This window comes from Hordeum vulgare, chromosome 7H (genome assembly GCF_904849725.1).
Source record: "Hordeum vulgare subsp. vulgare chromosome 7H, MorexV3_pseudomolecules_assembly, whole genome shotgun sequence".
Taxonomy (NCBI): Eukaryota; Viridiplantae; Streptophyta; class Magnoliopsida; order Poales; family Poaceae; genus Hordeum; species Hordeum vulgare.
In genome coordinates this window covers 575,320,776-575,333,620 of record NC_058524.1, presented here as the reverse complement: position 1 = coordinate 575,333,620, position 12,845 = coordinate 575,320,776, and the positions used below count along the sequence as shown (strand labels likewise).

Sequence of the window (12,845 nt, the reverse complement as noted above, 5' to 3'; positions counted from 1 at the left end):
CAGATGATAAATTCTCTCAACAATATTTAAAATGACAAACTACTATACTGTACTCTTGTTAAGTTCTGAAATACACTATGTTGGCCATTATGAGAACTTTCTGATTAGCGAAGGAGAGAATGTGTTATATCAGAATAGAGTTTAAGGGAACACCAATAATTTACAGTTCTGGACACTTACAAGATAAACAAATCCTTATGAAGCCTTTGTAGTTCTCTCCATTCTTTCTGTTGGTGTAGTTGGTGTTGTTAGTAACACCTGCAGGCATAACAAAAGAGGCATCTTCAATATTAACAAAAGAGGCATCTTCAATATTGAAATAACTTGTAAGACATAACAAAATTGATGTAAACAGCTGAACAAACAAAAGAGGCATCTTCAAAATTCCAGGTTAATCAGCGCCTGATGCTAAGTATTATGAGGTTTAAAGTTACAACAAAACAATGAGCTAATAAATATAACTCATCATTTTGCGTCAGTGATTAATAAGAAATATCAAACAGGGTCTTTCTTCAAAGATAGGGAGTTAATGAGAATATTCAACCCTATTTGATTTAGACACAAAAAATGGAAAAAAGAAACAGTTACAAAGGTAGGATACATGATAGATGATAATGCCAAAGAGAGCCTACCAGCTCAAGGTTGTTCTTGGCAGCCTCGCTTCTCAAAATATCTGTCTCTTCCAGAGGAACATCAGGTACCACAAGACCTGCAGTACATATGTAACTTGATTGTTACAATGAGAACAGAAGTTTACAACAGCAAGAAGGTGCCACATTGCTAATACCATTGTACGTCGTGTAAAACATAGTTGTGTGTATCTGTGTATGCTCTTATGCAACTTTTTGATCCTCAATCGTCTACCTGAAACCTTATCCCCAATGCGTCCTAGGAGAGGGATCCAAATCGATCTTGCACTGAGGAGCCGGTTGCCAGTGAAGAAAACAGAGAAGGAACAAATAAAGATTAAGCACAAATCAGGGCATAACAAGGATCCAAATCGACAAACTACCGGATATAACACTAAGATGAAGACCATGACAATGAGAAGCCACCCCCACCCTTTGATTTGCCTGTAAAAATCAGTTGTTGGCAACTGGCATGGCTGCAGCCCCGACTCCTTGACAAAACAATGTACATGAAAAATAGAAGCCGCATGCGCCAATAAGTTTTATTCAGGCTTTTTACCGGCCCTTTTAGGTGAATTTATTGAACACTCATTCAACCAAGCATGCTGCCCTACCACCTTCATTCACACCTCCAAAAAGAAATAATTAACGAAAGTGAGATTGTTAACGCTCACAAATCATAAAGCTGCAAAGTCTGCATGCCGAACAATGTAAAAAAGATAACGTGGTGATGAGTCACATAAGAAAGAATAATCACTCTAGCACTGCCATGAGCCATGCTGATTAAGAAGAGCACATGAATTGTACCTGTTTATGTATTTAAATGGATTTCTCCTCCTAAAAGAGGGAAAAAATGTTTGGATCTCATGTTCCCATGAGGCAGGTGTGCTTGAGCATTGCAATCTTTTTGCACTGTTTGATTGGAGAAAATGGGATAAACAAAGCCACCAAGAAACAAAAACACAGACAAGGACATGGAAATGGCATGATTCCACCATTAGTTTATCAGCTAAACAAGCACTTGATCACCATATTTAACATACCACTAATGGAAATTTGGGAGTACAGTTTGGGGACCCCATCTGTTTGTCCCCTACCCTCTCATCCATCTCACAAAAAACAGTTTGTTTTATATGTGGGAAGTTGTACCAGTAATTTTACATGTATGCGCCTCGTGTAAACTAGGAAGGAGGACGGAGAGGGACAGGCGAGGGACCAACACAGGAAGAGAAAAAGAGCAAGCTTTGGAGAGATAGACGGAGAGCACGAGGAAGGAGGTCGGGGTAAAACACTACTTTGAGCACTTGGTTCACGCTAGCTCCTACCTCTGTTATTTCTTCGTATGTAATTATGTTGGCTGCTCGTTGGATATTCAGACTGAAATGTCCCACAAATATATTTTCTTTGCCCACGGGCGTCCACGTATAAATTTATGCAGTCTAAATTAGTGGGTGTGGTCTTGAATCATGGTTATTGGGTTAAGAGCGTGTTTTTTTCCCGTTGCACTCTTTTGCTAGTAGATATAAAAAAGTATAGACGGAGTTACACGTTGAACCGTCTTATCGGTCTGGTTTTTTTTTTATCCAATGTACGTACCTGGACGATTTAGGGTCGTCCGTTGAGTTGCCCTTGTCGCTTTGGTGAAAGAGAGAAGGATCCGTTGACGTCCCTCAGCAGCAACATTGGATCGGGATCTCCGCCGGAACGGGGGCGGGGAGCGGCGGGCAGCAGCCTTTTTCGCGCGCGCTTTGCTCTTTTGCTCGGCCGCTGCTGCTGGGCTACTCCGCGTCCAACCGTCAAAAGCAGAGCCATTTTCTGCTCACAGGCTCACACTCTCGGCCAGGGCTCCCGAGAATTTGATCTACCCGCGCGTGTTGCTTCCTTCCTTCCTTCCTTCGTGTCACTTCGTCGGGGAGGGAGAGGTAGAGCGGATTTATTATGAGTCCGGTTCAGTGTGGCCGGCCCGGCAAGCCACACGGCACGGAATGCAATGCGACGGGGCTCGGTCCACTGCGCGCCTGCGTGGTCCACGGTTTCCACTGTGGTGGCAGCCTGCTGTTCACGTAGGGATGAAAATGGAGTGGAAACTTTTCGCTTTTCCGGAGGAAAAATGAAAACGAAGAGGAAATATGAAAGCGGAAATGAAAATTTGCAAAACGAAAATGAAAATGGAATTTTTAATGTGAAAACGGAAACAAAAACAAAAGAGTGTTTTCCGGTGGAACATTTGTGGAAATAGAACTTTCCGTTTCCGTGAATATGGAATTTTCCATTTTTACTATAGGCCTACGGCTGCTTTATAGCCCAACCATCAAATAACACACAATGACACAATGAGCATAATGGATCATTTGAGGCCCAACTTATACTACCATATATGTACTCAGCTAGACCTTATACACAATTGTCATGTACTAATACAATACTAGGATATGTTGCTAACATAATCAAATTATTCTGTAGACATGTTAGCAATTCATTAATTCTTGTTGTTGTCTGTATTACTCTATGATTCAAGGGGTTTTAAAGTTCCGGTCAACGCCCACTTCCATTTATGTATCCGTTTTATATTCGCTCCGTGTCTGTTTCCGGTAGTATTTGTTTCCGTATTCATTTCCAGGGTTTCTGTATTCGTTTCCACTTCTGCAAAACAATATGAAAACAAATGTGATAGCAATCAGTTCCGTCCGTTTCTGCTCCGTTTTCATCCCTATGTTCACGCATGTCCGGCAACGGCTGCTTTCTTTTGCCCCTGTTGTTCGCCAAATGCTTGCTGCTTTCGCACGGCTAGAGTTTTCGGCCGTGCCCTGCGTGTTCGTTTAGCCGTGGAGGACCGACCGACCATGGGGTTCAGGAGCAACTCTAACGTACGGCATCAAATAGACGCTCGTTTTGTCCTACTAGTAAATATGCCCCGTGCGTTGCAATAGGAAAAAAAATGATGGACCGATTGACGGTAAAATAATTTGGATGTTAGTTTGAAACATGGGATATGATGTCTGCTTTCAATGAATAATCCGAAAATCAGGTTATTAGTTCATTTTTAAAATTAAAATAGGATTAAAAAATCATTTTCAACAAATCTAGAGTAACGTCATGAGCAAGCAGTACTTTTTTTTGTCCGATGAAATCAAGGCAAGGCATAGAGTAGAAAAAAAGGGAAGGAAATAATTTATTAGACACGCTAACATCAGATTCAGACCAGACAGCACACATTTATCGATCGCTACATGTTCTAGTGAGTCGTGACTATCTCCAACGAAGAACGAATTTGAAAAAACTGAATAATTGTTAGACATAATAATTTTATTGGCACATACAAAAAGCCAATGGTGCTATCGAAGTCTTTTTGGTTACGATGATCCAACAAGAAGCCAAAGTGTGAAGTACATTATCCTATACATTTTCCTTTATTCATGATTGTACATTGCATAAGAAAGACCATTTCTATAATCAGTTGAACATTATATATCAACAAAATAAGCACCATTATGTGTTATCTAAGCTCATATGCTTTGGACTTAAGTCTTTGCTAATCCAGGTTGAATTATATGGTTTGGTTCCTAAGGTTATTTGTAGTTACAAGTATGAGTTATTTGTTCGCAACACAGGTTACAAAAGTTATAGCCATTGCGTGAAAACCTTGACAATGTAAAATGCCTTGTTAGAAGATCACTAACGAAAGTGTGCATTTATAATTGAAATCACATCACCAGAAAGTCTACACCCAATTATTATTGGAATTACCTTTACACTTGTTTCACAATAGATGGCAATCTTGCGGTTACTCCTGAACCCAAAACAGGCCATCCACTTGATTACCTGTCATCAAACCATGGTAGGAAGTTGTCCATTTTGTCGGAATCAACAATCGAAGGCATGTCTGGCTACCCCATGAACGCCAAGCGGTTCATATATATGGAGGCGCAGACCATGTCCAACACCAGGCGGCACTGGTGCATTCTCCGGCAGGTGCACGCGCTTCCACTTGGGCAGTAGCTACTTCTCGCTGATGCCCATCACCGTTACGGGTTACCGCTGCTACTTGTCTTGCTCCTCGGTGCATCCTGCTACTGATCTTCGAAGCCTTGTGCTACCGTCGGAGAAGAGTGAACCAGCCAGCCATGTCCATGTGACCACACACAATTTTATGTTTTCTGTGAGAGCTATTTCAGAAAAAAAGAAAGGTTTGAATTAATTTAATTAGCAAAAAATGGTCTCGGTTAATTTAAATTAACTGAAAAGATTTCAGTTAATTTGAATTACTCCTGCAGCAGCAGAAAAGGTTTAAGTCCTGAACATTATACTCCATTAAGCACTTGCTACACTAAAGTACTAATTCAACTACTGCAACAAAATTCAGAGAATAAACTATGCAATCAAATTCAGAAAACTAACTGAATCTTTTCAGTGAATCAACTACTGCAACCAAATTCAGAGAATTAAGTGTGCAGAGATACAAGTACTGCTGCCAAACTATTGCAATTTTTTGTTTATTACTCATGCAAAGCTAACCAAATCTCTTTCAATGAGCCCGCGACGGCGCCACCAGGAGCAGGAGCTGCCCACGACACGGACTCACGCGCGGCAAGCTCTCCTTTCTTCTACAGCATGGGCTGCAATGGGATATCCCGCTGGTGTTCTTGGCGGCGGCGGGCACCGTGAGCCCGCGACGACGCCACCAGGAGCAGGAGCTGCCCACGACGCGGACTCGCGCGCGGCAAGCTCTCCTTTCTTCTACAGCATGGGCTGCAATGGGATATCCCGCTGGTGGGCGGCGGCGTCGGCGGGCACCGTGAGCCCGCGACGGCGCCACCAGGAGCAGGAGCTGCCCACGACGCGAACTCGCGCTCTCCTCTCCCTCACCGCACACGACTCCCCAGCGCAGACCCTCGCGAGGCGAGGCCAGAGAAGGCCGGGGCGAGGTGGATCCGGGTTGGGGTCAACAGATCCGAGCGGCTCCAGCTCGGATCTGGCCAGAGACGGGGCGAGGTGGCCGACGGCGGAGCTTTGAGCTCGGGCTCCCATGGCGGCACCCTCGCATCAGGGAAGAGGGAGACCGAGTGAGGGAGAGAGGAAACGTTTTTTTCCAGATCCACATAGGGACTGCGGGTTGAATACCTAGAAATGGAGGGGGTTTTGTGCAAAACTACCGACGACGTACGACAGAAGCGGACGGCGCTTTATTATTAGGGGAGATTTTTCGTGTGTTTGGTTGGAAATGAGGCCAACTCCAACATACGACCCCATCCTGTCCATTCACGTCCGTTTGCGGATAAATGAACAAAACGGACCTTGCAACGCGCGGTCGTAAACGGATGACGGTCCGTTTTCTGTTCGCTTTCGACCCATTTCCGTTCCAAGTTTGAGCCGAGTTTGCAGCCGAATGGACAACGCGTATGGGCGGGACACGCGCCCCTTGTCTTCCCCTGGCCCGTCCGTCGGTGGCACAGGCGACCACTTTCCCTCCCTTTCCTTCAAAACCCTCTCGCGCCTTGCCCTTTCCCCTCCCTCCAACCACAGTGACTGACGATGCCAATCCCGACAACCCACCACCGGCCGCCTGCCCCGCTGTGAAGAAAAAGAAGCCGGTGAAGAAAACTCGGTCAGAGCTGACGCCGGAGGAGGCCCCCCAAGCTGGATGCCGAACCGGCGGACTACCGCGGCGGAGAAGAAGGTGGCAATCGAGTACGCTGCCGAGTGTTCCATGCGGCGTGCGTTGCAGCACCAGGCCGTCCTCGACAACAAGGAGTCCATTGTCTCCAAGGCGCACACCCTCCTCATGTTGAGTATGAGCCGCCCCACGCCGGCCAATCTCTCCCATGCTGCCATGGCCGCTGCCAGCACCGGCTCCTCGACCCATCGTCCGCCGCAGCACCGTTCCTTGAGCGTGTCCGTCACACAGGAGACACCGAATGTTCGTGCTCTGCCGCCGCACGTCCATGGGCACACAAGATTCTCCGCGTCACTGGACTGCATGTAAGTCCTTTTTGAAGGCTGGATGTTGTGCCGGCCTCTAGCGTGAACGCGGCCGCTGGCGTGAACTTGAGGTACGTCTTTTTGTTTGCATGCACAACGGACGAGATGCGGACGAAATGTGTCCGCGCGTTGGGCGCACGGTCGATGCACCCATAAATCCGGACGGACACGGCCCCATTGCCACCCCAAACGGTTGAAATGGACGTTCATTTAGGGTCATGCGTTGGAGTTGGCCTGAGGCCATGTCCGTCTAGATATGCGTTTGCGTCGGCCGTGTGTCCAATGCGCGGCCGCATCTTCAGCTGCATCTTGTCCCGTGCATGGAAACGTTGAGAACCAAGGATGTTGGTCGCGACCGTGGTTCGTCCTAGTTCACGCCGACCGACAACATAGCCGACGACCTATAGAATATTCACCCTACAATGTCACCCCCACAACAAAGTCAATGGCCGGTGCAGGAGCCAGCCTACAAAAAGGACATGTTTGACGTCGGCAACAAGCTAGCGGTCGGCACATGAGCCAGCCCTCAAAATGAATAAGTTTTTTACGCCGACAACAAAGCCAGTTGCTGGCACACCAGCTAGCCTTTAAAATGAACATTGGCCACGGCCCGAGGTCCCACCTAGTTCAGGTTGTCGCGGGCGAACATCTCCTTCTGCCGATTCACGAACCAAGTCTTCCTCTCTGATGACATGTTGGTCTTTGTCCACGCTCATGATCGCAAGTGCCATCTCTTTAGCTTTGGTGTCCTCCATGGTGGCCTCAATCTCGAGATTCTTGAGTTGAGCGGCCTCCTCGATGTCAAGCTTCCTCATCTTCGTTGACTCCTTCATGTCAAGCTTCCTCCTATGTGCGACCTCCTCCATGGCAGGCTTCTTCGTTTGGAGCTCTAGACATATCTTCATTTGCTCCCCCTTTCCTTTGCTCCTCCTCCCGTCTCTCACTTCCTTTTGGCTCATCATGTTCTCCAAAGTGACTTGCAAGGCAATGGAAGACGCATCACGCCTCTCGTCAGCCTTCGAGTTTGTCTTACCCCTCGGCCTCTTGAGCAAGTCTCCCTCATCAGCCACGACCTTCTTCCCTCCTTTCTTCTTACGAGTGGCATATTGGTCTTTGAACTTGGCACAATATTTGATAAGCACCCAACAATGCGTGAGAGTGAATGACTTGTTCTTGTGTCGGGCTTTGAGGGCTTCCAAAGATTGAAATGCCTATACAATCATTGATGATGATGTTAATGTAATAGCTAAGGACACAGCATGTACGAAAATGAAAAGCATGCCAACATGAATGGACACAAAATGAAAAGGCAAGAGGTTCATACCAAGTCATCGATGCCAAGGCCACTCACGGGATGGGCTTGAATGCTCTCAAGTGCGGCACAATACTTGTTGCACTCTTATTGAATGAACCCCCATCTATTTTGGATTGAGTTGATGTTGCGAGTACTCTCAAATTGGTAGGGGCAAACTTCCTTCGCTCATGGAAGGATCTGTGAACCCTTGTCCAAAAGATGGCACCTTTTTGCTCGGCACCTCTTATCGGATCTTCCCCTATCTCAGTCCAACTCTCGCAAATCATTTTGTCCTCTTTTTGGGTGTATGATCCCGTGCAAATGATTTGCTTCCTCTTTTGTGTCTAGACCCTTTGGGTGAGCTCATCGATAAACAAGGAATGTAGTCCTGGTTCGTGGCAAACCGGGACGCGGGGGGGGGGGGGGGGGTGCTTTAGCCCCAATTAATAGTCTCGGTTGGTGAACCGGGACTATAGCCCCGTTTTCTACTAGTGAATCTTAGTGAGCTGATGTCTTCATCTGTTGCATTCTGTGTGCTATTTGGTTTGGAAGGAAACAACTGCGTCTTTGATAAAGTAGCAACGATACCTCCTCTGGTGATCAGGAGACTTAACGAGGATATTGGCCTGTGAAAGATTGCAAGAGCCCGTGAAGTTCAAACATCTCTGGTATAAAAACATTATATGCTTCTCCTATTCTTAATACAAAATACCCACACCTTGCGTGTTGTTACAAAAACAAATAGGGCATAAATGCCCTTTCAAAGTGCATCGAAATTCGAGCCAAAAGGAAGTAAAATGATGAGTGGGAAGAAGTGAATAAAAGATAGACCACGTGTAATGGAGTAGTGGGCACATATTGATCTCATGGATGGAGATTATTTCTAGCAAATAATTGGAATTTAAAAAACACATCAAAGAGGAGGTGAAGTATGAAAGATACAAGTTCTACTTATATGTTGAGGGGAGAAGATGGACTTGTAGAACAAGAAGGTGAGGGATAGTTTGATACTTGAAAAACAGCGGATGAAGATCAAGATGATGATCTTTCACAAAAAAAAAAAAAAACGAGAAGGTGTAGATGCGGGAGAAAATGAGAGGGGATATGAGGGGTTGGTGGGCATATGGGGAAGGGATATATTGAACACTGCCGGCGTCTAATTTTTTTTCTAACAAATGGGCTCTATCCATGAAAATGCTGAATGGAGGTTGGCCTCCATGGAAGTCAAAATTAAAATTTTAAAAATTCATTTATTATATTTTATTTTGTAAAAAGATGTACATATTTAGAGACCCAATGTATAAATGTGTAATTTTTTAACACGAAATACTTAAAATGAGTGCTACACACAAAAAAAATATGTGTGACTTTTTGATACACGCACCATTCATCCTCCATGATATATATTTTTTTATGCACAACTCTCAATTCATGGTATATCATCCTGAAATTTTACACACGAATACATCACATCCTTGTATACTTCTATAAAAAAATCTAATTTTTTGGAACTGATGAATTTGATTTTTATTTTTTCCAAAAAATTTGGCCTCTAAAAACGCCCTGCGGAATTTAGTAACATGCTTTTGATGACTTTTTGCCACACGATCGATCACATCACAACACGATCAACACACTCGCACGAACGCATCAACTCAAAATTAGCCAGAGGCACGTGTCGTGCCTCGTAGTTGTCTCTTTATTGCTTTTCTCAATATCTTACAACTCGATATGTTACAAAGCTATAACCTGTCCATGTATTTATATACGTCCTGCCAAGCCTGACTCTATATTCTAATCGGACTCATACTAGTATTAGGAAAGTACAAACCGACTAAACCTAGATTTCCTAAACTAATCATTCGGCAGCGTTGATCACACTACTAATCCTAACCGGACTCAATGAGCTAGCCCATGTTTGGATTATCCTACATTCACCCCTAATCCAAAATATCACACTCTTTACTTTACGAAACACGTACAAGACCGCTTGTTCATCTTGTTAGAGCAAGTCTAGTAGAACCCTCAAACCCTTAAAACAAAAACCAGTTTTAAGGGTTGAGAATTGCACATTTTTGACACTTTTAATGGTTGAAAAACAGGGGCAAAGACTAGAACCCTCAAACCCAACCCTTATAAAGGAATATTCCGTTATAAGGGTTGGGTTTGAGGGTTCTAGTCTTTGCCCCAACCCCAAACCTTAAAACTGCCATTTGACATTGCATAATTTTCACAAGACAAACATAATTTGGATTGACAGTAACTTCGTGTACACAAACCTAGACATGGAATAATTATATTAGTTAAGTTATTCATATTCCAGCATAATTTTGTACCATGAAATTACGCTTACAGTGGCTGGAAAGAAAGAAATGAGTACCAAATGAATGCATAAACAGAAAACTACCTGCTTCTTCGATGCTTGTAGCTGTTCTCATTGTACACCCACTCAGTAACAGCAACAGCCTGCCTCCAGTTTCCTTTTGCCTCGAGCCCTTTGAGTATTTGTAATAAATTATCTTCATTATATATTAGGTCAGCTTGTTTCATCATCCTAGTAAGCCTCCAATCACCCGAACTAAGGTCCACTTCATTGAGCCTGTTCGACAAACTTGTTTACTGAATTTTGGAAAACAGAACACGTCGAGTTCACATGTGACTTGATAATTAAGTATGAATCTCGTATAAATAAACATGTGTCTAGCTATTAGATATAATCCATGCTAACTCTATAAATTAATTGCCTGCTCCATGGAGGTAAATGGGTCACTTGTTTATCATTCTTTTCCAACGCAAAGCTGCTAAATGGGCACAAATCAAGAACGCCTGAAAGCGCAAGCGTAAGAATATAGTACTACCTGCTGACCAGCAACTCAATCCTCCTCTCCTCGTCCCCTGGCATCCTCCACCCCCTCATTTTCTACGTCGCCGTCAAGAAGCCACTGGAATCTGTCACCGCTCCTCTCCTCGAGCATCTTCCGCAGGCCGACGAGCCCGTCCTCGCCGGAGACCGCGCGCAGAGGGCCCACGATGCCGCGGGCGCCGTGCCAGGGCCGCCCCATGAGGACGCGGTACTCCTCGGCGGCCGCGCGGAAGCGGGCCTCCTCTTCTGCCACCAGCGCGTCCTCCTTCGGTGGCGCGGTGGCGGTGGCGGTGGCGGCCTCCTTCCTCGCCCGCCGGAGCGACTTGCCGGCCTCCTTCTTGCGGAGGGCATGGAGGATCTTGGGCGTCGCGGATACGTCCTTGCGGAGGAGGCGGCGACGGAGCGGCTCGTTCGTCGGGGGCAAGGCGGCGGCCGGGGGATTCATGGCGGCGGGAGGAGCTGGGGACGGGCGGTTTTCCCTCCCGCACTGGAGATGAAAAGGAGTGCGGGTTGGGATTGGGTTTGCCCACCCAACCCTCACTTCTACAGGCTGGGATTCGGTTTGCAGGTTCGACCTTTAAATTTTTTTATGGGTTTAAGGGTTTTAGTCTACGTCGTTTTGTCGACAAAAACTGTAAAAAAACGGTTATTTTCATAAATTTGAGGGTTTGAGGGTTCTACTAGACTTGCTCTTATGCCGTCATCTTATCATGCCGGTCGCCTCCGGTGACGCGGCTTATCGGACCACAACTTTTATGTTCTTCAATGATGGCCACCACTTCATGGTTATCTTTTCTTTTCATGCCAATTAGTAGACTGAAAGCAATGATTATCTGGACTACGAGCCACGCTGTCATATCTTAGCGTGCTACATGCAGACTAAATACATAGCCTCATGCAGGAACTCATCTTAACTGGTCCGCGTCCACCTTCATGTTGACTTCCATCTTTTCATCGGTTGTTTGCACACGGGGAGACGCATCTGTTCACCCGCGAAATCTTCACATCTTCTCATTATCGTTGATGTCACATCTTATTGAGTAACACCTGTCCGGCGGCAACACAACTCGCCATATACGGGCAGCTCAACTTCACCGTATACGAACTCGCCGGAACCCCTTGATCACGAACGGAAACGCAAGGCACAAATTTCTTTTTTCCATTCACTCCCAATCTCCTCCGCTAGTGACGCATCTCAACAGCAGCAACCTAAGACTTACACCCCCAAGCTCCTGGACACATCTTACAAGAACTCACATGCAAACCTTGATGACGGCCCACAACTTCGCCATCTCCATGTTGCACCCTCCAACAATGATCTTGATAAACTACTCGGTGCCTACTCGACACTTCCATAACCATCAACAATCATCATCGCCTTGCCGACGACAGCATGTCACCCTCCAGTCCGTTTCGCAGAACGACAATCATCCGTCGCCTCGCTTGTGACAACAACTCACCACCTTCTCGTTGTCGCTCCATTGAATGACTATAGTCTGATACTCCACGTCGTCGCTCCATCGAACGACTATAGTCTGATACTCCACGTCGCCGCTCCATCCAGCGACTATATCGCCTGCTCTTCTTGTCGCTGCACCACCCAACGACTATATCTCCCGCTTCTCGTCGCCACACCGGCGACTGTATTGCCCGCCCCGAGGTGCTAGTTGAGTTGCCACCGCGGGGCAAGCGCAACTTCAAATCGACCTTGCTCTAGATACCAATTGTTGGCTTTTCGCCACATGATCGACCACATCACAACACGATCAACACACCCGCACAAACGCATCAACTCAAAATTAGTCAGAGGCACATGTCATGCCTCGTAGTTGTCTCTTTATTGCTTTTCTCAATATCTTACAACTCGATATGTTACAAAGCTATAGCCTGTCCATGTATTTATATACGTCCTGCCAAGCTCTCACGATAAAATCTATCCTAATCTGACTATATTCTAAGGGGCCTGCTACGCATCCACCGGTGGATGTTTACTAAACATCCACCACTTGGAGGGCCGTTCGATCTACACGTAGTCGTCGGATCTGCTCCGGCCAGCCATCCCATAATTCCTGAAACGATG

The 12,845-nt window shown here is 45.8% G+C and overlaps 1 protein-coding gene and 1 long non-coding RNA gene across 5 annotated transcripts; both read right to left on the bottom strand.

Moving 5' to 3' along the window:
• Positions 1–224: 224 nt before the first annotated feature.
• On the bottom strand, positions 225–710 carry LOC123407388. The gene is made up of 2 exons (XR_006612592.1): positions 633–710; positions 225–258 (listed from the first exon to the last, which is right to left on the bottom strand). It is a non-coding gene; the product is annotated as an uncharacterized LOC123407388 (long non-coding RNA).
• A 3,578-nt stretch (positions 711–4,288) lies between these two features.
• LOC123413288 (pentatricopeptide repeat-containing protein At5g67570, chloroplastic-like) lies at positions 4,289–11,297 on the bottom strand. Of its 4 annotated transcripts, none has more exons than XM_045106230.1 (3): positions 10,761–11,297; positions 10,310–10,501; positions 4,289–4,795 (listed from the first exon to the last, which is right to left on the bottom strand). In XM_045106230.1, the coding sequence occupies exon 1, from the start codon at positions 11,208–11,210 to the stop codon at positions 10,776–10,778; it is 435 nt and encodes a 144-aa protein (XP_044962165.1). In that variant the 5' UTR covers positions 11,211–11,297; the 3' UTR covers positions 4,289–4,795; positions 10,310–10,501; positions 10,761–10,775. The 4 variants fall into 4 exon arrangements, with proteins under 4 accessions (XP_044962165.1, XP_044962163.1, XP_044962166.1 ...); XM_045106228.1 differs by lacking the exon at positions 4,289–4,795 and adding an exon at positions 6,557–7,819; XM_045106231.1 differs by lacking the exon at positions 4,289–4,795 and adding an exon at positions 10,070–10,181 and having other exon boundaries at positions 10,310–10,521.
• Positions 11,298–12,845: the final 1,548 nt, after the last annotated feature.